The sequence below is a fragment of the Sminthopsis crassicaudata genome, chromosome 2 (assembly GCF_048593235.1).
Source record: "Sminthopsis crassicaudata isolate SCR6 chromosome 2, ASM4859323v1, whole genome shotgun sequence".
Classification (NCBI taxonomy): Eukaryota; Metazoa; Chordata; class Mammalia; order Dasyuromorphia; family Dasyuridae; genus Sminthopsis; species Sminthopsis crassicaudata.
The window spans coordinates 664,128,365-664,154,562 of NC_133618.1; the positions used below are offsets into that span (position 1 = coordinate 664,128,365).

Genomic DNA, 26,198 nt, shown 5'->3' on the forward strand with positions numbered 1-26,198 from the left:
CCTCCTGTGGATGCTGTTCACTCAGCCCAGGAATGGATAGAAAAAGGTGTGGGGGGTGCTCTGCTGGAAATACAGTTTGAGCTTTGATGGCCACACGCCGAATCTGGGAGCTTTTAGCACTGGGTCTGAACCGAAGCTATTTATTTAGATGCTCACATCTGGGAAAGTAAATATTTAAAAAATCTTCTTGCCCTTTGGATGCTCACGTCTGAAAAAGCAAGTGTTGTTTAAGTGTTTGCCCTTTGACCTTTTAATATAGCACATGAAGATTTATTTTACAAATTAATTAATTTTGGGGGGCAGTGTTGTTTAAAATCCTTTTGCCCTTTGACCTTTTTATATAGCACATGAAGACTTATTTTACAAATTAATTTTGGGGGGCAGTGTTGTAGAGAATCTCTGCTCTCATATTTTGTAGCTGACTGACCCTGTGCAAAGTGTCTTTGACCTTTCTGAGCGCCAATTTTCTCATTTATAAAATGGGTAATAACATTCAAATCATTAGAACACTGGGCTGATTCTAATAGGGTGAAATATGATAGGAATAAGTATAAAACACATATCCGAACCATAAATGTACATTCATATACATTTATATATAATATAAAAAGGAAGCAATTATTTAAGCAGATCCATCATTCTGATTGTGACCCAAAGAACCAAGATGGACCGTTCAGAGATCTGATTGATCACTAATTAATCACCAGTTTGTCACCAATAAATCTAACCAATTTGTACAATCAGGGGACTGTGGGAGATGGCACATGGTTCTGGCGTGTGGAATCAGGATTTCTCACTCATGGGGTGATGTCCGGTCAAGCGTCTCTCTGATCCCCGATCCTGTCTGATGTGGGTCACCAGGCCTTGGGGCAGGGGAGCCTTGACTTCTTGTCATGGGCGCTAAAGCCAAAGCAGATACGGAGTGAGACACATTTCTTTGTGTTTTTCAGATCAGATCAGAGGGCGGCTGGTTGGTCAAAGGACATATTGGAGCCTCTGCGGGACTTAAATGAGGTAGGTGCTAGTGCCCCATGAAGCAGAACCCCCAACTCACTGCGCTTTCTTTTCTGGGAAATCCCCTTCCTGTTTCTAGCACGGGGGGCTGGAAAGAACCTCTTATTGAAGAGAGCACCCAGGTTCAAGTCCTGACTTACTGCCCTGTCTCTCCCTTCCTTGAGCTTCAAATACCTCCTTTAAAATGACAGATTTGGATTAGAAAACCTTTAAGGTCCTGTTCAAATCTATTTTTTTTTTAACCACTCGTCTGCATTAAGAGTTTTTTTGTTGTTTTTGGATTGGAAAAGCTTTAAGTTCCTATCTAAAATTTTTTTCACTGGTCTGTATTAAGAGTTGTTTTATTGTTTTTGGATTAGAAAAGCTTTAAGATCCTGTCTAAAGTTTTTTCCACTGGTCTGTATTAAGTTGTTTTGTTGCTTTTGGATTAGAAAAGCTTTAAGATCCTGTCTAAAGTTTTTTCCACTGGTCTGTATTAAGTTGTTTTGTTGCTTTTGGATTAGAAAAGCTTTAAGGTCCTATCTAAAATTTTTTTCACTGGTCTGTTTTAAGAGTTGTTTTGTTATTTTTGGATTAGAAAAGCTTTAGGGTCCTGTCTAAATCATTTTTTTTTTTACCACTGGTCTGCATTAAGAGTTGTTTTGGTGTTTTTGGATTAGAAAAGCTTTAAGGTCCTGTCTAAATCTAAATTTTTTATCACTGTCTGCATTGAGTTGTTTTGGTGTTTTGGGATTAAAAAAGCTTTAACACCCTGTCTAAATCTAATTTTGTTTTTTTTTTTTATTACTGGTCTATAGTAAGAGTTATTTTGGTATTTTGGGATTGGAAAAGCTTTAAGATCCTGTCTAAATTTAAATTTTTTATCTCTGGTCTGTATTGAGTTCTTTTATTGTTTATGGATTAGAAAAGCTTTAAGGTTCTGTCCAAATCTAGATTTTTTTTTTTGGTCTGGTCTGTATTAAGAGTTCTTTTGTTGTTTGCCTTTTGTTCTCCAAGAGGACCATGAGATCAGGGAGATGATGTCATGGCATGTGTGAAATGGATTTCAGGGAGGGATGGCTGGGCTCGCTTTCCCCCCAGAGCCATCTGGGTCCAATGGCCAGACACAGATTGGGACGACTGGAGATGGCCTGGATGTGGGGGATGGCCTTTTTAGGCTCGGTCCTCAACAGGTTTTGGTTTGTCTGAGGTTGAATCCAATAAGATCTATTTACTGCTGGTCCTTATTCAGAGAGAAGGTGTCAGGAGACAGTGAGCAGAGACCCATACTTAACAGTGTGTGACTGTGGGGGGCTTAGCTTCTTATCTGTATGAGATATTTTGGGGATCTTTGCCAGCTTCTACCAAGGTGTGGACCAGCATTGGAAGTTCACCGAAGTTCTCTACATTCATGGAATCAGGCCCTCCCTTGGTCCAAATTAGAATTTTAAACTAGGGCCCAGTCCATTCTGGGGCTCCAAAGGAGCCAGTGGGCCGGCGATGTGGCAGGAAGTGATCCCCGGAGAAGAGGGCGTTGTCTTGGTAACAGTGGGGGCTTCTGAGAGGAGGGGAGATCACTGAGAACCAAGGACAGAGTCAAAAACCAAAGTGACAGCATCGGTGGCGCCTTTTTAATCCAATGAAAGATCAAGGAAGGAAGGCTTGAGCTCTCTGCTCCCATGCCTTGGGCCCAGCCATGTTCCCCACTTCTGGTCCCTGTTATAACTATGTCTTTGTGCTTTAAAAACTGGGGTTGGGGTCCTCCAGTCCAGCATGACCCCGATCTCATCCCGGGCTTTTGGTCCGCTGAGACCGCGGCCATCGGGCTTCCCGATCCACCATCATCCGGGAAAGGCTCTTGGAGGTCATTTTGTAGGAGAGGAAAGGGGCTGGGCCATGGTTCTCCAGCTAATGATGATTTGAACCCGAGCCTTTTGGAACCAAGTCCTGTTGGCAGTTAAAGTATAACTCGGCCATGTCTGAGCCCATTGTTCTGCACACATAGCTGCCCATCGCAGTTATAATTAGCTTGTCCCAGATTTTACTCCTGAACAGTGTTAAAATAAGCTTGACAGAAATCAATGCATTTAGATCAGGCCTTGGGGTGCCGTGATTCTGGTGTCCATCAGTGGGGACCTTGACCCAGAGTGCGTAGCCCGATTCTGTTCCTTGCCTGTTAGATTAGGGAATCTCAGATCCATCCAGGGGCTTCCTGCGACTTTTTTTTTTTTTTTTTTAATAGCTTTATTTACAAGATCTATTCATGGGTGATTTTTTTCAGCATTGCCCCTTGCAAAACCTTTTGTTCCAACTTTTCCCCTCCTTCCCCCCCCCTCCAGATGGCAGGTTGACCAATACATGTTATGTATGTTAAAGTATAAATTAAATACAATACATGTATACGTGTCCAAACAGCTATTTTACTGCGTAAGAAGAATCAGACTTTGAAACAGTGTACCATTAGCCTGTGAAGGAAATCAAAAATGCAATGGACAAAAATAGAGGGATTGGGAATTCTACGTAGTGGTTCATAGTCAACTCCCAGAGTTCTTTCCCTGGGTGTAGCTGGTTCAGCTCATTACTGTTCTATTGGAGCTGATTTGGTTCATCTCATTGTTGGAGAGAGCCACGCCCATCAGAATTGATCATCATATAGTATTGTTGAAGTGTACAACGATCTCCAGGTCTTGCTCACTTCCCTCAGCATCAGTTCATGTAAGTCTCCCCAGGCCTTTCTGAAATCATCTGCTGGTCATTTCTTACAGAACAATAATATTCCATAATATTTACATACCACAATTTATTCAGCCATTCTCCAACTGAGGGGCTTTCATTCAATTTCCAGTTTTTTTGCCTGTGATTTCTTAAGCTTTCCGCATCACGGGCGGGGGAAGGAAGGTCCCTAGAGGCTGAAGCCCAGGCTGAGGAGAATCTGTTCCTGGATGCTGGCCCTCGTGTCGGAGGAGGGCCAGCCCGGCCTTCCGGGCACAGGCGGGCAGAAGCTGACCTTTGGGCCAGTCCGCCTTTCTTTGCATACATTGTGCTTCAAGCAGAGCTGGTGGCTGAACCGGGCGGCTGTGTGCTCTGTCTCCGACTGAGAATTTCCTTCTCTTGGGAGGTTTCTAGGGTGCTTTCTCTGAGAAAGGTGGGGTTCTGGGCCTAGAGCCTCCGATTCTGTGGAGTCTGGGGTGACATGGGATGGAGCTACGAGCTCCAGCTGGGCCAAGGCGTGGGCGTCTGCACAAGTCTGAGAAAATGATGCTTCAGAACCGTGGATGAGGCCGGGCGGATTGGACCTGGTCAGAAATGGACCAGTCAGAACCAAGGGGCTAAGTCAGGCACGGTAGCGAGTGACGGCTGCACCTCCAGCCAGGATAAAGTAAGGAGACCGAGCCCCTCCCCACCCCCGAGCCCCCATTAAACAGCAGACATGCATTCATGTCCATATATACTAATGTGCACGTGTGCATGAACATACATGTACACAAACACATGTGCATATACACACATGTGAGTGTGAAGTCTGCATATACTTATATATACATACTCACATGCACACACATGCATTTACACACAGTACAGAAGCACACATACACTTTCACAAACACACACGCATATCCGTGAGTGTGCCACTGATATTAGTATATATAGTATATAGATATACACAACACATGTACTTCCACAGACCTGTCTAGATGCTCACATCCACTTCCACACACACGTACACAAGCGAGCCCACATGCACACTTCCACGCCTGTGCACTCACCCCCAGACGCGCCCCACTTTTCCTTGCTTTGGGTGTCTCTGTCTCCCGCCCCTTTTCTTTGTGTCTCTAATCCCACAGACCTTCTTGCTCAGCCCCCGGCGGGGGCCCCTTCCCTGCCCTCTGAGAGAAGCCGTGTCTGTGCGTCTTTCCTTCCCCACCGGCGGGATCGCGCCTGCACAGCCGCTCCGAGTCCAGCTGCCGCCTCAGCGTTTCCTTGTTTTCTGGGCTTGCGCTTGGCTCTAGGGCCTCCTGGTCCTGGGCGTTTTCCCGCAGCAGTTTGGGCAAATCTTCGGTATCTCTCCGAGTTCGTCCTTTCTCACGGCGCCATTAACCGCAGTATCCGTCTCCCACCACTGGCAGACACGTCGGCGTCCTGGCTCTTATCACGGCAGCCTTCGAGATGAGGCACGGGAGAAACCTAGAGACCCATTTCTTCTGGGGGAAAGGTTTCTTCTCTAAGAGAAGTTTTATTCTATAGAATTTCTAGCCTCAAGAAATGCCCTGTTGGTCTCTTGATGGAAGGAGGGATGTTTCTGTAGGCTGATTTTTTGTTTGATTTGTTGATTTATTGATTTGGATTTTTTGAGTTTAATTACCGTTCTAGTGCTTGATCTGTGGCCATCTTGGACGACGGATTTCTTTGGTTCACTACGCCTTGTTGGGGAGGGGGCCGCTCCAGCGAGGCTGGGACGCTCTTCTTGCTTTATTATTCTCAATTTAACTCAGATGATTCTGGATAGAAACAGATTCTTCTCCACAGCAAACTCATAGAGTCATGGGAGCGGGAGGGCATTTGCAAGGTCACTTGGGTGAGCTGGGGAAACTGGCTCTGAGGGCCTTGGCTAAGTAGGACACAATCATGTCCGCAGACGGCGCTGGGAACAGTGGGGCAGAGGACGTACCCCGGAGGCGGCCTGTGGGACCGTGTAGGACCGGGTGAGGCCTGGTCCACCTTCCCCATGGGAGGAGCAGGGACTCGGGAGACTGGAGCAGGGCTTCCCCGAGGTTCTAGAGTAGGTGATTGACACGGCAGAGGTTGCCCCAGAGTCGGCTCTTCCTCCATCATGGCAGACTGAGAGTGATCCGGGAAGGCTTCATGGAAGAGGAGGTGGGAGAGAGGAAGAAGAGGAGGAGCAGCCTGAGGGACGGGGAGCCACAGGCCGGACCAGCCCCGGGCTTCTCGCTCTCCGGCTCATCATTTAGTTTCTCAGGCCTGGAAAACGGCGACTTCCTGGTCAGCCCCAGTGAGCTTTCAGCATTAAGTAAAATTATAAATATTTCCAAAGGCAGTCTGCTACCTTGGAAAACAGCGTGCACGTCCCATGTGGCCTTGGACTCTTACTGAGACGTCTGCCTTCCCCGGCAAGAACATTCTTTGCTAAGGAGATAAAAGGGCGCAGGGCCTTGAGCAGATGTGAGGAGCCTCTCGGAGAGCCCGCCTTATTGCCTCCCTGCTTCTTGTTTTGGGGGGCTCGTCCTTATTTTTGGGGGGCAGGATTTCATTGACAGGGAGCGCCTTCGGCCGGGGAAAGCTTCCTGGGGCACTTCCTCGCGCGGCCCCATGTCACGAGTCGGCTTCATTCCCGTTGATTGACCTAGAGAGAAGACGCTTTGTTATTGTTGCTCATCATTTCAGACCGTCAGAGAGGTCAGGGGCACGCAAATAAAGTTCATTGTGGTCTTGGAAAGTCGCTGGGGAGATGAGGCGAAAAGTGGCCTTCCGACCTGAGGCTCTCGGGGCCCCGGGGAGGGGGGGGGTGCCCCAGACTCTCAGTGTGCACTTGGGGAAGTGACTGAGCTTTCTGAGCCTCAGTCTCTTCATCTGTAAAACGGGGCCATTGGTCTGTCCGCCTGGACAGGGAGAGTCAGACCATGATGCCCATGTGAAGTGTTCTCTGGAAATATGAACTGGGGCCGTCACCGCAAGGTCTGGGGGCTTCAGCAGAAAACCGGGGGGTCGCTGGGCCTTCTTCCGGCAGCTGGAGGGAAGTCCCCATGAGGTTGTTGTCTGACGCCCACCGAGAGCTTGCTGGGTGAGCCGGACGGACGTCTGAGAGGTCCGGGGGCTGAGAGGTCCGAGGGGCCCGAGTTTGGATCTTGCCGCTATTGTGATTTTTAGGAGAGGTAAACCCTTAGAGAAATACCCTCAGAAAGGGAATGAACACGCGGGGGTCAGCAGTGACCGCTCCGTGCACACTTGAGGCCTGCTGCGGCCAGGTTGGGGCTGAGCGTGGGGGCGGTGGGTCCCCCTGCGCTCGGGGCCCCTTCGGGCCGCTGACGTCGAGCTCCGGGACTTTCCTGGGATGATGGGCACCGGCAGAGTTGGGGAGACTGAGCTTCCTGTGCTTCCTCTAAAGGAGGAAAGAGCGGTTCCAGTTGGGGGGAGGGGACATCAGCGGCCCCCAGCTTCTCTCCGGCAAGGGGCCGCTGTGGAGCAGGGACCATGACCTCTGACCCCCGGGGAGGGGGAGGCCCCCACCAGCCTCAGGCCCGGCCTTCTGCCCCTCGGGGCCCCTCTCCTTGCCTTCTGTGGGAGGATGACCTTGCTCTCCTGCCGCCTCTGGCCAGAGAAAAGCGGCCCAGTTAGTCCCGGCTCAGGTCCTGCCTCGGGCTCCTCTTGGCCATTTGTCCCCCGGCCTCAGGCCCCCAAATAGGGGTCATTATGGGGGGGCTGCATTGAAAACCTTGCGTTGTCTCACTGGGGGCTCTCATTGGAAGGGGGGGAGCGTGGCGGGAGGGGGACCTCGTGGAGCCCGGACCTGGGGAAGGCAGGCCCGGATGCTGACCTCCGGGCGCTGTGTGGCTGTCCCGGGGCGGGCTGATTCTCTCTGCTGGGGTCCCGGGGTCAGGCTCTCTCCCCACCAGGTTGTGGCAGACCGAGGGGCCCCCCCGGGGAGGGGGTGTCTGTCCAGGGGGCTGGGGAATGTTGCACCCCCCCCCACTGGCGGGGCGGCCAAGACACCCTGGGGTCTGAACAGGGCCCAGGAGCCCCTCCCGCTGCCGGGGCGCCCCCCCCCCCCCCAAGTCCGAAGGGGCGCAGCCGGGCTTGGCTCAGACGGGAGGAATTTTCCATCCCCGAGGACAGAGCCGGAGCTGGGCCGGGGCCAAGGGAGCAGAAACAGGCAGACGGGCTTTGACCTTGGGCGGGGGAGGGGAGGGTTTGGTGGGACCTGCAGGGTTCCCAGAGCCCCGTGGCAGAGCGGCCCCTCAGCTGCTGACGCAGTTCCCCGACAGAGCGTGGGAGGATGGCACAGCCCAGCCGGTGCCCTCTGAGTCACTGCGGGGGGTGGGGGGGCGGGACTGGGGGGGCCGAGGCTGGGGGGGCGGGACTGGGGGGGGCCGAGGCTGGGGGGGCGGGACTGGGGGGGCCCAGGCTGGAGGGGGCGGACTGGGGGGGCCCAGGCTGGGGGGCAGTGTGACTGGGGGGAGGCCCAGGGTGGGGGGGCAGTGTGACTGGGGGGAGGCCCAGGGTGGGGGGGCAGTGTGACTGGGGGGGGCCCAGGGTGGGGGGCAGTGTGACTGGGGGGGGGGCCCAGGGGTGGGGGGGCGAGGCTGTGGGGGGCCGAGGCTGGGGGGCGGGACTGGGGGGGCCAAGGCTGGGGGGCAGTGTGACTGGGGGGGGCCGAGGCTGGAGGGGGGGCGGACTGGGGGGGCCGAGGCTGGGGGGGGGGGGCCGGGGGGACTGGGGGGGGGGGCCCAGGCTGGGGGGGGCGGGACTGGGGCAGTGTGACTGGGGGGGCCGAGGCTGGGGGGGGCCGGGACTGGGGGGGGCCGAGGCTGGAGGGGGGCGGACTGGGGAGGCCCAGGCTGGGGGGCAGTGTGACTGGAGGGGGGGGCCTCCAGAGCACGGCCAAGCAGCTGCTGCCTCACACAGGGAGGCCCCTTATGCAGCAGCGCGACCCTTGGGAGCACGAGACCTGCCTCTGCCTTGATTTCCCCCATTTGCGAAATGGAGAAATCATCCTGCAGCCTTCGCTAGAGGGAGAGGAGGGAGGGAGGCCTCTCTCAGCCGGCCGGCGGTCAGGGGGAGGCTCCGGGGCTGAGCCCCCCCCCCCCCCCAGCCTCCGCATTCTCATCCGTAAAATGGGCATGCCCGACTTCTCTGCCTCGGCTGCCAGGACCCAGACTGCGGCCGTGGGGGCCCATCCTCCTCACTGCAGATTCCGGCTGGGCCAGATGTGACCCGGAGAAGGGGGGAGGGGAGACGTGACCCGGCCTTCTGCTCCATGGCCCAGGAGCCCCCAAACCTCCGCGTCCTCGGCCATGGAGGGAGGGGCTGGAGCGGCCGAGGCCAGGCTTCCAGTCTGGACACTGGGGCCGCTCCCCCCCCCCCCCCCCCACGTCGGTCTCATTATCTCTGTCTCTCATTATCTCTGTCTCTGCCTGTCTCTCATTGTCTCTGCCCCCGTCTCTCTGGCTGTCACTCTCCCATGGAAGAAGAGCCGGGCCGAGCAGCGGCGCCCGCGTGCCCTTGCCCCCAGCTCTCTGACAGGCCGCGCGTGCGTGTGTGCGCGTGCCCGCTGCGTTTCCCCGCACCCCTCCCCCCTCAGGCCGGGTTTCCCCTTGAGCCGAGCTGGGCTGACTGACCATGGGGGGAGGGGCCGGGGCGCCTCGCTCCTGCCCTCTCTGGGGCTGACTAAGGCCGTCGGGCTTTTCTCTGCCCGCGGACGCCGGGCTACGTGCTTAGGGGGCCGGTGTGTACCGAGGGAGAGGAGAAATGGACTTTGGCGCGGCGGGGGCGTGGATGGGGGGTTAGACCGTGGCGCGCGGCCCGGGCCTCGTGGAGCTGATGCCCGCGGCGGGGGCGAGGTGGATGGCTCTGGGGGAGGCGCGAGGAGGAAGGCGCCCCCCCCCCCCCCCCCCCCGCCGCCGTGCTCCCTCCTCTCCTCCCTCCCCCCCCCCCCCCCCCCCCCCCCCCGCCTCGGGCCGGTCCGCCGCAGTGTGTCTGCGCGGGCCGGGAAGGGATTTTGTGAATGGCCCGCGGGGGCGGGGCCCCAGCGCGTGCGCTCCTGATGTCATCGAAATGAATGAAATCCTCGCCGGACGTGGAAGCGGCGCTGGCGGCCGGGCGCCTGCTCAGATTGGTCCCCCCGGGCCCTCGGCCCCTCGCTGACGACACCGGCGCCCCACGTGTGGCGGCTAATTGGTGAACACCGGGATTTAAATCCCCGCAGAGCCCGCAGCTCTCCATGTGCGGGGAGGCGTCCGCGAGCGCTCCTCCGGCGGCCCATCCCCCGCTTCCTGCGCATCCCCGGGGCGGGAGGGGGCTCCGGGGCTGCGGTCCCGCCGCCCCCAGCCCGATGTTCTGCTCCTGCTGGCAGAGCTCGCTGCTGAAGCTGCAGGCCCTCGAGTCTGATCTCTGCTCTGCCCTTTTCACCCCCCAGGAAGAAGCCGCCCCGCTGCAGGGCGTCAAGGACCCGGCGCTGTCCGCCGCCCGGAGCGCGCCGGCCGATGAAGCCCACGCCGCAGGTAAGGGGGGGGGCGCTGCAGACCGGCCCGCACGCGCGTGGCCGGCACCTCTGCGTCTGCGGCAGAGAGCTGCCGGCCCGGAGCCCTGTGGGAAGCGGCCGGGTCCCGGGAGAGCCCGAGTGAGGAGGGGCTGGGCCCGGGGGGCGGAGTCGGGCCCGGTGCCTGTGGCCGGGGCCGGGAGTGTCAGCACCACCTTTCCCCGGGACAGCTCCGGCCTGGGGGGAGGGGCTGCCGGGCCGGGAGTGACGGGGCTCCGGGCCTTTCCGGAACTGGGGTGGGGGCGATCGCACCTCCTCCGGGGTTTCCCGAGACTGCCTTCAATTGGCTTCCCTGGCCCGAGGCGGCGGCTGAGGCTGCAGCCCTCGCCCTTCCTTCTCCGTCACACCGGGCCTCCTCCCGGGGCCATTCGGGGCTCGGAGCTCCCGGCTCCCGGTCAGGGCTGGCCCAGGCTCCCCGCGGGAGAGAAGTAGGCCACTCTCCATGAGCCTGAGGGGATGCGGAGGGGGGCCTTGCGGGCCCGAGCGGCTTCTCCTCTGTCAGCCCAGGACCGGGATGCGGGGCCCGGGCTCCGAGAGCCAGAAAGTCATCCCCGGCGTTCTCCAGGCTTCTCTTCCCTCCCTCTTTTCCCCTTCCTTCCCCCTCCCTTTCTCCTTCCCTTATTACCTTTTCCTCTCCCTCTCTCCTCCTTCTCCGTCCCTTTCTCCCTTCTTTACTTACTTTTCTCTCCCCCTTACTTCTTTTCCTTCTCCTTCCCTCTCCTCCCTTCCTTCTAACCTGACCTTACCTCCTTTCCTCTTTCCCTCCCTCCTTCATCCTCTCCCTTCCCTCTCTCCTCCCTTCTTTCCCTCCTTTCCTCCCTCCCCTTTCTTCCTCCTTTCCTTCCCTCTCTCTCTTTTCCTGCCTCCCTCTTCCCTTCCTCCATCCTCTCTGTCTCCCTCTCTGTCCCTAATCCTCCCTCTCCCCCCTGGAAATAATGAGAATTAACAATGGCAGCCCCTCCCCCCCCCCATGACTGGCAAAGATCTCCTTTCAGAGCTGTGATTTTCTCCCTCAGGACGTCCTGCACAGCACAGCTTCCCAGCGGGCTCTCCCAGGCCTCCTGGCCACTGGGCCTTCCTTCCCTCCGCTGATCCTCCCCACATTGCCATGATACCCGGGCCCGCACGTGCTGGTCTGCAGGTGCCTCCCTAGGAGGGCAGCTGCTGCTTTTTGCATTTCCTCGAGTGCCCGAGTTGAGCCCAGCGCCCAGCACTGTGGGTGCTCAGTAAATGCTCGCTGACTGACAGCCATATTTCTGTTATTGCCATGGATTGATCCGCCTTGTGAATCCGTGTAACTGGCTGCCTGGGCCCTCGTGGGCCACTGGCCCTGGTGGCCTCATCTGTAGCATGCCGGGCACACTGGACTAGAAATGGGCTTAGTTCCCCTCTGATGGGGGTGTGTGTGGGGGGTCTGATCTCCTCACTCACCTCCTCCAAACACTGCTTGCATTCCCAAGGCATCAACTTAATGCCCCTAGGATGGTAACTGAGGGAAGGCCACCTGAAGCATTAAATCGATCTTTGCACATCATTCTCAATTAAAATTGTGGCTGTTTCTATGTCTTCCTTAGAATATACTCGTGGGAGAATCAGTGTGGTTTAGTGGCCAGCCTTGGGATAGAAAAGTCTGGATTCTAGTCTTCCCTCTGAGAGCCACTAATTGCATGACCAGGGGCTCCTCACCTTTGTTCTCAGGCTGCTGAGCTTAGAGAATATGCATGTGTAGGTGAAGGTGAAGCTTTCATTCTCCTTATGCCCAGTGTTGTAGTGGAAGGGACTCCCAGCGTGGAATTTGTACATGTATACATTACACATATGTATGCACGTGCCCATTCAAATGTATATTCACACGCATTTTTACATATAAAGCATGGACGATTTTGTGCCTGGTTGGGAACTCAGGAGCTGTGGGTTCAGGTTCAGGGTTTCGCCGTGATCTTGGCCAAGGGAGTTTTGATTTCCGGATCCCTGTGGCCTCTAACAAGCTGTGATTTTGACTTTGGTGTCCCTATGTGAATTACACAGCGTGACTCAGGGTATTGTTGGTACCTTTCCTGAAGCCCTGCTTCTGGGCTTTGTCAGGGCGGGGGGCACAAGCCGGGTGGCACAAGGCCAGGGATGGAGTGGGCAGCCTCTTGTCAGGACAGTTCTGCCTTCAGGATCAAGCTCTGGTCCCATAGACATCAGGCCCATTGATGTTACTGTAGGGTGTCCCATCTCTTTGAGTTTTTGTATGTGCTGGTCCCTGGGGTGCGGGGATTGGGCCCCTCAAAGCCTATCTGCTTATTCATAGAGGGGCTGGGATACTCCATGCTTTTAGTGTCGGACTGTGCCGGCATTGTAGATTATGGACAACCTTATTATCTGGGCTTATTTTTTGCTGGGAAGACCTTCCAAGGAGCAGGGCTGTGTTCTGTTCTTCTGTAAAATTGGCTTCTTTCATAGGGCTTTCTTCCCGAGCTTGCTAATGAGTGAGATGGATGGACACATAAATGGACAGATTTGTGGATGGGGCTAGGTGACACAGGGGTGAGAGTACCCCTCACAGACAGCTCACAGTCAGAAGGCACGAGTTAAAAGGATCTTAGATGCTTACTAGCTGTGTGATGCTGGGCCAGTCATTTCATCTTGTTTGTCTCAGTTTCCTCATCTGTAACAGGACCTGAAAAGGGAAATGGAAAATCACCCCGATATCTTTGTCAAGAAAATCCTAAATTGGGTCACAAAGAGGCAGACATGAGTGAAATGACTGAACAATGAACAACGGATGAATGAATCAGTGAGTGGGTGGCTGGATGGGTGGGTGAATGGGTAGGTGAATGGGTGGGTGGATGAATGATGGATGGATGGATGGATGGATGGATGGATGGATGGGTGGATGGATGGATGGATGGATGGATGGATGGATGTATAAAAGAAGCCTACTTGTGGTGTTCAATGTGCTTGGCTTTATAAACTCTGATCACATCCTTACGAGCCTTTGTCCTTTTGGGCTGAAGAGACTGACCTTTGGTCACTTGGGTTGGCCAATTTTGATCCTCTGCCATCCTTGGAGGGGGCCATCATAAGTCACCGTGTGCCAGGAGGACCTGAATTCAGATCCAGCCTCAGACAGTTAACACTTTCCAGTTGGATGACCCTGGACAGGTCACGGTGCATTCTCCATCTGCTGAGCCCCAGTTATTACTTCTTCTGGATTATTTTCTCACAGACAATGCCCAGGATTTATATTTCTTTCTTTTGGGGCCATAGCGAGCAACCAGATGCCTTGTTGCTGCTGGAAAGCTTAAGAAGTAGTTTGGATCCCTCCAGTTATTTTTCCTGATACTTTGTTGCTTTTAGCCCTATATTGAATAAAGATGGCTAGATAACCAGAAAATAGGAAGAGTAGCTAGCGCACTGGGGGACAAGGGCAGGATTTTAAAAAAAAGTCAGTGGGTTTGATGATTGATGAAATCTTATAGAGGTCAATATTGACCATTTGGGTCTGAAAAATCGCCAGCTTCTGTCCTTCTGGAGGTCTTCCTGTGGAGGCCGGATGGGCCCTAGGTGGGGAGGTGTCTGTCCCAGGCCCTCTTCCCACAGCCCACCCAGGAGGCTCTTTCTGACCTGGCGGGGAGCTCTTCCTCCCTTTGGCCAGTGTAGTCCAGCTTCGGGGCTTTTCACTGCCTGGGGAAGCCGAGTGTCCTTTGCTCACTCAAACCACCTTCTTCCCATGTTCACAAACACACTAGAAAAGCCCTGGGCTGGGGGATTGTGGGGAGACAGAAGTGCCGATGTGTCCTCCAGAGAAGTTTTAGAAATTCAGCTCAGTCTTCCTGTGTCCTGGTCCAACTTTTGTCCAGAAGGCCCAGGGATCTACCTGAGGATCATGGGAGACAGTTTCTAGCCTTAACATTGATGAGTCGGATGGATGGATGAATAAGATAGGTAAGCAGATAGATGGATGGATGGATGGATAGATGGAAGAGTGGAAAGATAGAAGGATGGATAGATGAATAGGTAGGTAAATAGATGAAATAGTTGGATAGATGAATAGAAAGTTTATTCTTATACTAATAAGCTTGTTAAGTGATGTCTTCATTTAACAATTTGTTATTGCTATTATTTATTTCGCAATTTGTTAAGCAGACGTTATGTGAAAGGCACAGCACAAAGCACTGGCGATCCAGACAGCAGAACCAGGATTTGACATTCTCATGGGAGACGCCACTTCAGAAAATGGGGAGAGGAGAGGGGCTCAGGGAGGGGGCTCCTGGTGAGGAGCTGAAGCCCAGAAAAGGAGGCTCTGCCTAGATGGGGCTTTTGTTTCATTGTTTGGCCTGAAGGAATTGGCCAGTTCAGTAAAAGTGAGGTAGTCATTTCCTCGAAATGCATTTTTCCCACAGAACGGGCAAGCTGACGGGCCTCTGGCTGAGCCTTGTCCCTGCTGAGGTGTGTGATCTGGGGCCCTTTGGCTTCTCCTTCTTTAAGGACTGGACCCGATGACCACCGAGGTCTGTGCTGGACCTGTCTCTTGCAGTGGTCAGTGCTGCTGAGTCTCTGAGCTTGCCATTGATCCTGCAGGCATCCCGGCTGGCTGGCCTGGGCAGCCCCTGTTTGATCTGATCGGTGATTAGTGTCATTAACTAATTACACTGGAAGCCCTCCCCTGGGCCCTGCCCCCATGTATTCAGCTGGGTTGGGGTAGGGGCTACACCAGAGATCCAGATCTATAGACTTTGGGGGGAGTGCTAATGGTGGAGACATCAGGGAAAACTGCCCCCGGGCTGGCGGCCTGAGAGGAAGAAGGCTCCAGGGACCATTAGTAGAGAGGCTTCCCCACACCCACCACAAGGGTAATAATGATGATGGGAGGAACCTTCAGGATTGTTGCAAAGTGCTTAGCGTGGTAGCTGGCACACAGTAGGCGCTGTTTATTGTTAGTAATGTTATTTTTTAGTCATAGTACCGTTATTATTATTATAAGTAGCCAGCAACAAATAGATAGGGATGGTGGCCCGGTCAGCTAGAACTAGAGGCTGCGCTTAGCTGGGAGCAAACGCTGTGTAAACAGCATCAAGGTTCATATGGGGTCACATTGATTCCACTGATTATACTCAGTCATTCTCTGAGTGCATCTCCCTTACCCCAACCCCAGACAACCCATTACCACTTGTAAGCACTCCTGCTTCCATCCATCTGTCCATCTGTCCATCCATCTCTCCTCATTCACATCACCTCCCCCCTCCTGCACTTCTCTCTCTCTCCCCCTCCCCCTTCCCTCCCCTCCCTTTTTCCGGAGCCTCCTGAGCGGTCTCCCTGCCTCCCCTTTCTCCTTCCAGATCTGCCAGCTCAGTGACTCCCTCTTCCCTCTGGTATAAAATAGAAGCTTGTCTTTGAAACCCCTGCGGAGTCCAGCTGCCCCCACCTCGCTCTCCAGGCCTGTTGCGTTCTGGTCCACATCCCAGCCGCGCCCCAGTTAGCTGCCCTCTCCTGCCTGCACCCCTCTGCATGGCCGAGTCCCTCATTCCCAGGATTCATTTCTTCCCCACTCCCTCCCCATGGATAACAGCGCACATTCACGTAGTGCCCACTGTGTGCCAGTCCCATTAAACCATTCCTTTGATCTTCCCAACAACCTTGGGAGATTGGTGCTACTGTTATCCCCATTTTACAGAGGAGGAAACCAAGGCACAGAGAGGTGCCCAGGCTCCCACAGCTAGTTAGTGTCTGGGGGCAGCTTGGAACTCGGGATAGTGAATCTCTGACTCTGGCCGCTGGTGCCCTCCCTTTGGCTGCCCACGTGTTTCCACGTCACTAAGATGCAGTACTTTATGAGAGCCTGCGACTGACTGCGAGAGGGATTGTGCGGGTTTTACAGATGAGGAAACTGAGGCAGGGAGCTGAAACAACCCGTCCATGTTCCGCTGCTCACGCACACTTCCAACGCCAGGGCCTCGAGCCTGCCCCGGCCTCCGCAGGCTCTTCCCTGGTCTGGAGCCAGAGGTTCTGGGTTCGAATGTCGGCTTGGCCAGCGGGCTCGGGCCTCCGATTATAGCCCTTCTGGCCCGGGGTGCGGGGCGAGCTCCCCGAGCTTCCCACGGCGGAGACCCGGAGCTGGTCAGGCCGGCTGGAGCAGCCGCGGGCTAAGTCTGGGCCCCGGGGCTTCCTTCACAGCCAGAGGCACTTTTTAGGTCGGGTGGGGCCCAAACGGAAGCCTCGCTTCTACCTTGTCGGTGGCTGACGGACGGGGTTTGCCGCCTTCTGCCCCCGTCGCCCCCCCCTTCTGCAGCGATGAGCCGGCCCTGGCTTCTGGCCCCAGGGGCCCTGGGCGCCGCCGCCGAGGTCGGGCCCTGGGCGTGCTGCTCCCGCTGCTCCCTGCGCTGGGCAGGGACGGCTCACAGGGACGGCCGCAGCTCTCGCCAGGGGGCGGAGCTCTGCACACGCGGCTCGTGGGAGGGACCCGTGTCCCTGTGTCTGAGGAAGGATTAGAACTCAGGTCCTCCCGACTCCGGGGCAGGCGCTCTGCCCACTGCGCCCCCTAGCGGCCCCTCGTCCAGCTTTAGATTTCATTCCTAATACGTGCATCATGTATCCATACCATTTACTGGACGGGTAAGAGGAGACTGAGAGGGGAGAGGGAGAGAGGAAGAAGAGACAGAGGGGCAGGGCGGCGCTCCCTCCCCCACCTGGGCGCCGAGCCCGCTGGGAGCGCGGGCCCGGCCGTAACGAGCCTTCTCCCCCCAGAGCCGGTGCCCGCGTCCCGAGACTGGCCCGCGGAGGCGGGCGGCGGCGAGGAGCCGCCCGCGCTGGGCACCAGCCGCCTGCTGCACCACATCACGGCCGGAGACCGCCCCCTGCTGTCCCCGCGGTGCTCCCTCATCAGCCAGAGCCAGCGCTTCAACCTGGACCCCGAGTCTGCGCCCTCCCCGCCCAGCGCCCAGCCCTTCATGATGTAAGGCCCCGCCCCCTCCTCGCAGGGAGCCGGACGGGAGGGCGGGCTGTGGGGGTGGGCGGGGCCTGGGGAGTGCTCAGCATTGCTGGCCTCCCGCCCTGGATCCGTATCGCCCCCTGTGGTGGGCTCCCACAGCCCCTCCCTGGCACCTCCCTCCGGAGCCCGCAACCCCTTCCGGTGTCTGCAGGGGTTCTGCGCCCCCTCCCTCGGGTACTTCCTCCTGGCTCGGCTGCCCGGGGGTGTGGGGGGCACCCCCCTGCGGGGTTGGGGGTGGGACAGTTGTCTGCCGCAGGCGTCTCTGGGAGATGGCGGAAAGTGTAGGGGTGTCTCAGAGGGTGGCCGGTGGCCGTTCGGCCTCCCCGGCCCTGGTGGGCCTCCATCCGGCCCTGCCTCCGATGGGCAGCCTGGGGGCGGGGGAGGGGAAGCCCCCTTACCGCCGTCCCTCTGCAGGCCGCGGAGCTCCTCCAGGTGCGAGGACGGGAAGGGCCACCAGACGGTGACGCAGCTGACCAAGCACATCCAGAGCCTCAAGCGGAAAATCCGGAAGTTTGAGGAGAAGTTTGAACAAGAAAAGAAGTACCGGGTGAGGGCCGGGGCCTGGGGCCTCGGGCCGCCCCCCATCCATTTATGAAGGGAAGGGGTGGCGGAGGGCCGAGGGGCGCCCACAGCACTTGCAGAAAGCCCCTTTCCCGCCGGCCTCAGTTTCCTCTCCTGCAAAACGGGCATAGTGACGCCAGCCTCTGCCTCCGGAGCGGTCGGGAGGACCCAGGAGGAAGCGGCTCCCTCCTGAATTTCCCTGTATGGGGCAGCGGTTCCGTTCCTCCACCTCTCCTCTTCTCCCTCCTGCTGCTGCGGTCCCTCCCCCCCCCCCCCCTGGTTGTAGCATCTCTGGGAGGCGCTGGGAGGGGCAGGAATCCCAAGCGAGAGCTCCCTGCGGTCCGAGGGGGATGGGCGATCCCAATGGCCGGCGGCACACAGACGTCACCGCAGACTGGCAGCTGCCCCCCCCCCATCCCCCAGCCTGGGCTTCTTTGGAAGGCGTGAAGGAAGCCTGAGGTTGCTGATTGGGTGGGGCTGCACTCCCTCCGGCCCTCGTAGTTCCGTCCCCCGAGGCGATTGGCGCTGGGGCAGGGGAAGGAGGGCCTTCCCGAACATGTGTCAGGCCGGGAGGCCTGAGGGCAGCCCAGCCTTGTCCGGACAGAGTCGCCTCCTCTAGGCGCTGCCCCCTGGTGGCCGTTCAGCTCTTTCCCTCCCCGGGCCGTCTGGGGACCCCTCACCCCTGTGGCGCTGCCCAGAATCCTGCTTTAAATGACGAAGGAAATGTGGTTTCCTCTGGAGACGTAGGCCCAGACTAAGCCCCCCCCCCCATCCTCCTTATCGCCCTCATAAATCAGCACCCTAAGGGCTTAGGCCCTTCTCCCATGTCCGTCCCTTCCTCCCATGTGTGGGGGTTCTCGGCAGACTCTGGGGTAACTTGCCATCTCCTCCTGCATTCATTTTACAGCAGGGGAAACTGAGGCACGCAGGGTGAAGGGACTTGCCCAGAGTCACCCGCTAGTAAGTGTCTGAGGCTGGACTTGAACTCAGGAGTTCGTCTTCCTGCCCCCGGGCCGGTGCTTTGACCGCTGCCCGACCGAGCCATGGTCACTATGGAAAGTGGACCGTGGCCGTTCCTGCTTTACAAGTGAGAGGCCGGGGAAAAAGTCAGCCAGGAAGCACTTATTAATCACCTGCTGGGTGCCCGGCCTTGTGATCGAGGGGGGGGGTACCAGAAATCAGAATAAGAGGCGCAGTCAGCCTCACGGGGAGACGGCGGAACAAACGCGAGGGGAGACAGCCACAAATGTGCACAAAGGCGCTGGCTCTCACATACATGAGAAATGATGAAGAGAGGGAAGTCCTGGGGGGGGGGGCTTCTGGGAAAAGGGGATTTTTAATCTGCCTGTCAGGGAAGGTCAGTAGTGAGAACAGAGGGGGCAGGGATTCAGGGAGGGGGGCACTCAGAGAGAATGGCCAGCGCCAGAAGACCGGGTCTCGTTCACGGAGCAGCCTTGAGGCCCTCGATCCGGGAGACTCCGGTACGAGAAGAGGGGGAAACGAGAGTGTGCTCGCTTCTGGAGGAGGCTCGTGGTGCAGGAGTGTGAGCCTTTGGACGTTCCCTTTAGGGGCTGAGCGGAGCTAGATTGGTGTGGGAGGGACCAGAGGCAGGCAGGCCCCTCCCCCCAAGCAGTCCAAACCCCCAGCCTGCACCCGCTTGGCCCCTGACTCTCTGTCTCCTTTGCAGCCTTCTCACGGAGACAAGACTTCTAATCCTGAAGTCCTGAAGTGGATGAATGACCTGGCCAGAGGCCGGAAGCAGCTCAAAGGTAAGGGGCAGGCGGGGCAGGATGCCCAGCCCATCTGCAGCTTCCGAGGCTCCTCGGGCCGCAGCGGCCTTCAGCTTGCCTCCATCTTTGCATCCGAGAGCGCGGGACGGGCGTCGGGGGCACCCTCGTATCGGCTCGGCTGGAGCATCCGCGGCCGGTCTCTTGTCTGGGGGCCTGGCTCCCAGCAGCCGTTTGGGCATCTGGCCCGCCCACGTGTGAAATGAATGGCCCTTGGAGAGCCATCATCGACCAGGGCCCTGACGCGTTTCTATTGGAAAAGCCACTTTGAAGAGATTACTCTGGGTTGATAAATATCGATCTTCTCTTGGATCCATGTTTTTGTCTTTTTTTTTTTTTTTTGGCGTTTCCACCAATTGCTGAGTAAGTGTTAATAAATGCTTATTGATTGACTAACTTTAGACCTTCCCTTTCTAACTTTTCCTTCATGAAACAAATTTTTCCCCACTTTTGGAAAGTCTCTGTTTAAAGGAATAGTAACTAGACTGTTGAGATGCTGTCTGAAGGATGGCTTTTATGGCGCAGGAATCTCAGGCAACCTTCTAAATGACGAGGGAGACTTTGGGGGCGCAAAGGTGGCTTTGATTTATTAACCTGCTATCCGAGAGAGCTCAGTATTGTCCAATTAACAGAGCAAGCAGTTTCCGTCCTGGAACAGTTGAGAGAGAAACAAGCCTCCCCCTTCTCGTGGCAGGGGAAGGGAAGGGAACCCCTGGGGGGTGAGCTCCCCATGATGGCGGCCGCTGGCTTTGTCTACAACTGCTAATTTTTTTAGTCGGAAAGGGCTCAATGGGAAGGAGATGACTTTGGAGTAAAAACAATACACATTAAAGCTTTTTTTAATTTAAAAGAAAGTGCACATGCTTGGGGAAAAAATACAGTGTAATTACTGCTCTCCCCCAAATGCCATCCATCTAAATGCTTACCCATTTTGCTTGCTCTTCAGATTGTAATTAAGAAGCATGATAGGGGAAAAATAAACTGCTTAGAGGTTGATAAATAAAGCCTGCCGGCGCATTCTGGAACATTGAGGGTCTGCTTCCCGACAGTCTGTTTGCAGAGAAGGGTGTTTTAAAGTCCCACAACAGGGACCCGGCCTCCCGGCCCCCCTGGGACGCCAGCAAAGCTCGGGTTGGACGTTCCTGGTCTCGGCCCAGCCCCTTTCTCCTGGCTCCCAGAATCTCTCCAGACTTCTCCCTGCTCTCAGCCCGCCAGGGTTGGCTAATGCTTATGGAACCCTCCAAATCTATAGAGGGTGAAGGATTATCAAGCTTCTTTGCAGGTGGAGAAGGAGATATTTGGGGGCCAGGAAGCCTTCATAGTCTTTTTCAGGACCCACCCCTTAGGGGGGCACTCACTCTACTTCAGGAAGGCCAGCTCTCCTTCCCCTGGGGACCCCCCATGTCGGCTCTCATTCCATCTTCAGGCCTGTCTAGTGGAGCTGGCCTGATTTGGAAAGCCTCTGCTGTGTCCCCCTGCGTAATGGTGGCTCATTTGTACCCACTAATGGTGTTTCCCACAGAACTGAAGCTCAAGCTCTCAGAACAACAGGGGAGTGTGCCCAAAGCCGTGCCCCACCGAACCCTGCATCAGGAGCCAGCTGTCACCCCCAAAGAGACAGAGAAGCCAGAAGCTGCAGGCACTGAGCCAAATTCTTCGGGAGAAGAAATGCCAGATGCCCTGGTCAAACAGCCCAAGGAGCAGAGAGAGCCACTGGCTGCCCAGGAAGATGCCAAGGTATCTTGGGAACTGCCGAGAGTGGTGTCAGTGCTGCCTTTTGCTGCTCCAAGATTTGTCAGTCATAGGAGGCTGGCACCTTGAGGGTTTGTGTCCAGAGTGGGATGTGTGGGCATCCCATCTATCAAGGATTGCGTAGTCTGCAAGCATGGGCAGGATTGGGGTCTAGGTGGCAGGATTGGGGTCCTGGGTAGGCAAGGATTAGAGGGTGGGGTGAGACAGGCCAGAGACTCACTTTGGGACAGGGCAAGGAGCAGCGAAGTTGGTGACTTTAGACTTGAGAATCTAGGAGATTGGCGAGTCTCATGGCAGCTTGCCTGCCTCCTTTACATCTCCCCCTAAAAACCAAGGACTTTAATTTATCCTGACGCTGGCTGACCCCAAGGCCTCCAGGGAGCTGACTTGTACTTAACGAGACACAAATCCTGTATTGAGCAGTAGAGCCTTGAGTCTTACTGGGAATCAGGGTCAAAGTCATTGGTCTGTAATTCCTGGACTTTACGAGCATTTGTTCTGGTCCTTAAGGACCTTTCCCATCCTCTGCGGTCTCAAATGGCTTCATGGCCAGAGATCTAGTGTTGGGACAGGCCTTCGAGTCACCTGGTCCAGGTCCATCCTTTCCGGAGGCTCTAGTCTCGAGTCGGCTTTCGAGGGAAGAGGAGAGCCCAGAGCACCCTTTCCACCACGCAGTGGGATTGTGACTGATCTTTGTCACCTGCCGCCTCATCTCCTCCTTAACTTCCTCTTGGGCTCTCACTCTCCATTCGCCCTTTTTGTTTTATTCTTCCCAGAAATCACAGGGACCAAGCAGCTCTGTGGGCCCAGTTGGCGAGGGTCATTTTTGTCTGCCTTTCTTTCTTTGACTCTCCTTTTCACCTTCCTTTGCCACCTTGAGCTTCCTTATTTCCTCCTGAGTGCTCCCAGTGCTCCTCTGATCCTCCCCTGAGCACTGTTCCTGGCTTCTTCAGTCAGCTGTCCTCGTTTCTGCATTGTTCACAAGTCTGAGTTGGGGGGCCAGTCCCCCGTGCGTCCACATCAGTCTCGGCATGGAGCGGAGAAAGCTGAGGGGAAGGGGTGGGGCTCTCTGGGGTAGGGCGCAGGGAGGGCTTTTCCCCAGTGGGGTGTCAGAAGGAAGCCCTGCACTGCATGGGGCCGGCTGGAAGGGGGTCACCTCAACCTAAGCGGGGAATGATGAAGCCTGGATGAGGATGCTGGCTGTGGGAGTGGAAGGGAAGATGTGGGAGATCAGTGGGATTTGGTCCCTGGTTGGATCAGGGAGATGGAGTGGAGGAAGAGTTAATGCAAAGAGTGAAATGAGCTGGACTTCTTTACTGTGTTCACGAAGTCAGGTTCTGAGCACTGAGTCTTCCGGATTTCTTTGACTTGTTCCAATCAGTGGTTGGGTGCAAGGAGAGCAGTAATGAACGTCTTGCTTTTCAGGTAACGAAAGCAGACAAGAGCCTGATCAAACCCCTTTATGACCGATACAGAATCATCAAGCAGCTTTTGTCGACGCCGTCCCTGATCCCCACCATTGTAAGTCTCAGTGCTACTAGAGCTTTTGCTTGCTTAGGAGTTGGGAAGACAGTGATGGCGATCCAGACTAGGCCGGGGGCTGAGAGAACTAACGCACCGTTTCTCCTGTCTGCTTGTGTCAGCGGTCGGTGCCAAGGATGGACTTCTTCTGTTTTTAGGATCATTGTTAACATTCACTGTTGATATTTTCTGGGGAGGGAAGGAAACCATAGATTTCCCGTTGGCATTGGTTGCCAATGCTTTACCCTTCAGCCAGGAGAAGTAGGTCCTTTATTCTGTACGTGTGAATGAATTTACTTCCCTTAAAAAGAAAGTTGGAATTATGTTTTTAATAGATTTTTTTTGCCATTATCTGAGGGTGAATTAGGTGCTCAGAAATTACTGCTAGACCATTTTTTAAGAGTAATTGATTGCAATTAGAAGAGCCAAGAACGCTGACAAATCTGAAAGAGCAAAGAAACAAATGCTGAGCATCCCACAGTTCAAGATGACAAAGAAATATTAATATATAATAATAAATTTTAAATATTTGAACAGATGTCTTATGTACTTTGTATTTTCTTTAGTGTAAAACCCTGAGAGAGTTGGGGGAGAGGGGCAAGTTCTGTTGTTGAAGTCAGGAAGACCCAAGCTGGAGAGAAAGAGCTCTGACTTTGGAGTTCAAAGAACTGGATTCAAATCCTGCCTTTGCATTTACCACCAGTGAGATTATGTTCAAATTACTTATACTCTGGGTCTCAGTTTCTTCATCTGTAAAGTAAGAAGTAGATCAGATGGTCTCTAACTGAACCTGTTACTGAGGTTTATGTCCTAGCTCCTTCTGACTCGTAGCTTGGTGCCTGTGGGGATCTAACTGAAGATCCTCAGGTTCCCCCCCCCCGCCCCCCAGGGATTTTCACTCGAGGTCCTAGTGAGAAAAGCTCCATCTCTGAAGCACAAGGGCCTCCTGGAATCAAGTCCTGGCTTTTCACAGAATGCTAGCTCTGTGACAGGTGCGAGGGCCACTAGACCTTGGCCATAAGCTGGGATCCGAGAACCTTCAGATGCAAGGGGGAGGGCAGAGCTGGCTTGGCGGGCCATGTGAGGAGGGGTCACAACCTCTTTTGACCTTCCATGTCCGGTCCCTCATCATCATGGGAAGGCCTCCATATCCAAGAGATGCTTCCATGTGCTTAAACGATGGCTCCTTGAGGATACTTTTAGTGCAGTTTTGTTTGCTTCCTGATCCAGTTCAAAGGCTTTAGAGAGCTAGCCTTAGAAATGATCCAGTGCAACCCCGGCCTTTACAGAAAAGGAAACTGACCACCCAGCAGTGAAGCACTCAGTCAGTGGACAGCCGTTCACTTAGCACGGGTCAGGCCCAGGCCCCAAGCCTTGCAGTGCGGGTACAGAGAGATGAGGTGCCAGCCCTGGGGCTGTGAGCAGCACAGGTGGGACCCACGGCGGTGCTCGGCCTCTGCACGCCAGCTTTCACTGCCCCTCTGACAGCTCCGAGTGTTTGGTAACTTTTCCTCCCTCCCTCCCTTCCTTTCTTCTTTCCTTCCTTTTCTCCTTTCATTTTTTTCTTCTTCCCTCTCTCTTCTCCCTTCCTTCCTGCATTCTTCCCTCCCTTTTTTTCCTTCTTTCCCTCCTTCCCTCCTTTCTCTTCCGTGTAACAAGCAGGAAGAAGAAGACTCTGATGACGAGTGTCCCCGGGGCAGCCACCAGCCTTCCTTGTCAGATCCGGCCTCCTGCTTGCCCACCGACGGCCCCCTCCCCTTCCCCAGCGACACCGAGCCTGCCGCAGCCTCGCCCCTGGATGCAAAGAAGGAAGTCCGCCCTCCGGCCCTCTCCATGTCCAACCTGCACGAGGCCACCATGTGAGTGGGCTCTGGGGCTTCTCTGCCGCCACGGCAAGCGCCCATGCAGAAACCTCCCCCTCTCGGGGGGCTAGCCTTCTCCGCTTTACCCGCTGTGGCAGGCTAGCCCATAAATGTTGCTTGTGTTCATGATCTGGAATGAGCTCACAGCTTTGTAGTACTTAGGGGAGCTCTGAGCGCTGCTGCGCCCCCTGCTGGTACAGCCTGGCCACATCTTTTTTGTGGTTTGTGGGCCGCAGGCCCCTCCCACAGGGTCTGAGTAACCCCCCCCCCCCAGGAGTGAGGCTCAGAGGCTGCACTGCCCGCGCTCCCTGCGTTTGGTGACCAGCCGATTGGCCAGAAACGTGGCCTTGCTTGGCCCGGGGCCGCCTGCTTTCCTGTATTGGCCGGAACTGTCCAGGAGTGAACGTCACCATCCCGATTCTTCCCACGTTATGTGCCTCTGGCCTCCATTTCCGGCCTCTGGCCAGGGAGTGACCCCTGGACATTCTTTCTCTTCTCTCCTGTGCCTTCCCACATCACCTGGTCCGGCCCCAGGCATCTCCCAACGAGGCTTTCCATCCTGTCCCTCCCTTCCTGGGAGGGTGAGCGACTGCTCGGTGCCAAAGGCGGCTCTCCCTGCTTCTGGTGGCCGTGAGGGCTCCGCAGCCGCCTCCCCTTCCCAGGGAAGCCTCCCTTTTTACTGTGACTCCGGACACTCATTCGGGGGTTCCACAGACCATGTTATGGGCTAGATGAATGGTCTTTCCAGTGGGTCAGCCTCTCCATATTTACCTTTTTCAGGCCAGTTTTACTTGACCATCTTCGAGAAACCAGGGCCGACAAGAAGAGGCTTCGGAAGGCCTTAAGGGAATTTGAAGAGCAGTTTTTTAAGCAGACTGGACGGTAAGACCCGGCTGGTGCCTTCCAGGCATCCCTTGCCAGTGACCCCTTGTCCAGAACGTGCAGGAGAATGAGCTGGAGAGGCTGTGGGGAACCAGAGAGCGATTACTGGTTAGCGGCCCCAGCAGTAACCAGCGTTTTTACAGGGCAGCACATGCTCCTTTTCTCCTCACAACTACCCTGGGAGATGGAGGGGTTAGTAGGATCCCCATCTACAGTTAGGGAAACTGAGGCACGGAGTAAGGTACCTGCAAGCTGGTGCAGGATTTGATGTTGGGCCTTTCAAGCACTCTTGGATTCGTGCTCTCCATCACGCTGGCCAGTTTCCTCACAAACGGCCCCGGGTGTTCTGGGGTCACTTATGCTGACCCTCCCCAGGCGAGGGACGACCCTGCATCTGTCCCAGATCTCCTCGGGAGCCACTGTCCACCAGAGTTAAGCTTTTCTTGTCGACTTTCAGTATTTGTAGCCCACCTCACCTGGGGAGATGAGGGCCCTGAGCTGGTTTCCAGCAGTAACTGATACTTGGACTGGCACATGGAGGTGCCCCCTCTGCCCACCCAGTGCCCTCCAGTTTAGCAGACATTAAAGCA

At 55.7% G+C, this 26,198-nt stretch overlaps 1 protein-coding gene across 4 annotated transcripts in view; it reads left to right on the forward strand.

Moving 5' to 3' along the window:
• The window catches only part of FAM13C (family with sequence similarity 13 member C), a 78,170-nt gene that overhangs the window by 47,079 nt on the left and 4,893 nt on the right, over positions 1-26,198 (forward strand). For 3 of the 4 annotated variants that reach the window (XM_074297050.1, XM_074297053.1, XM_074297054.1), the window contains 9 exons: positions 951-1,014; positions 10,145-10,229; positions 17,000-17,207; positions 17,658-17,790; positions 19,492-19,573; positions 21,114-21,328; positions 22,769-22,864; positions 24,524-24,723; positions 25,507-25,608. In XM_074297050.1, the coding sequence (XP_074153151.1) occupies positions 951-1,014; positions 10,145-10,229; positions 17,000-17,207; positions 17,658-17,790; positions 19,492-19,573; positions 21,114-21,328; positions 22,769-22,864; positions 24,524-24,723; positions 25,507-25,608 (1,185 nt within the window). The remainder of the gene's footprint in view (positions 1-950; positions 1,015-10,144; positions 10,230-16,999; positions 17,208-17,657; positions 17,791-19,491; positions 19,574-21,113; positions 21,329-22,768; positions 22,865-24,523; positions 24,724-25,506; positions 25,609-26,198) is intronic. The other variant, XM_074297052.1, reaches the window with a different exon arrangement.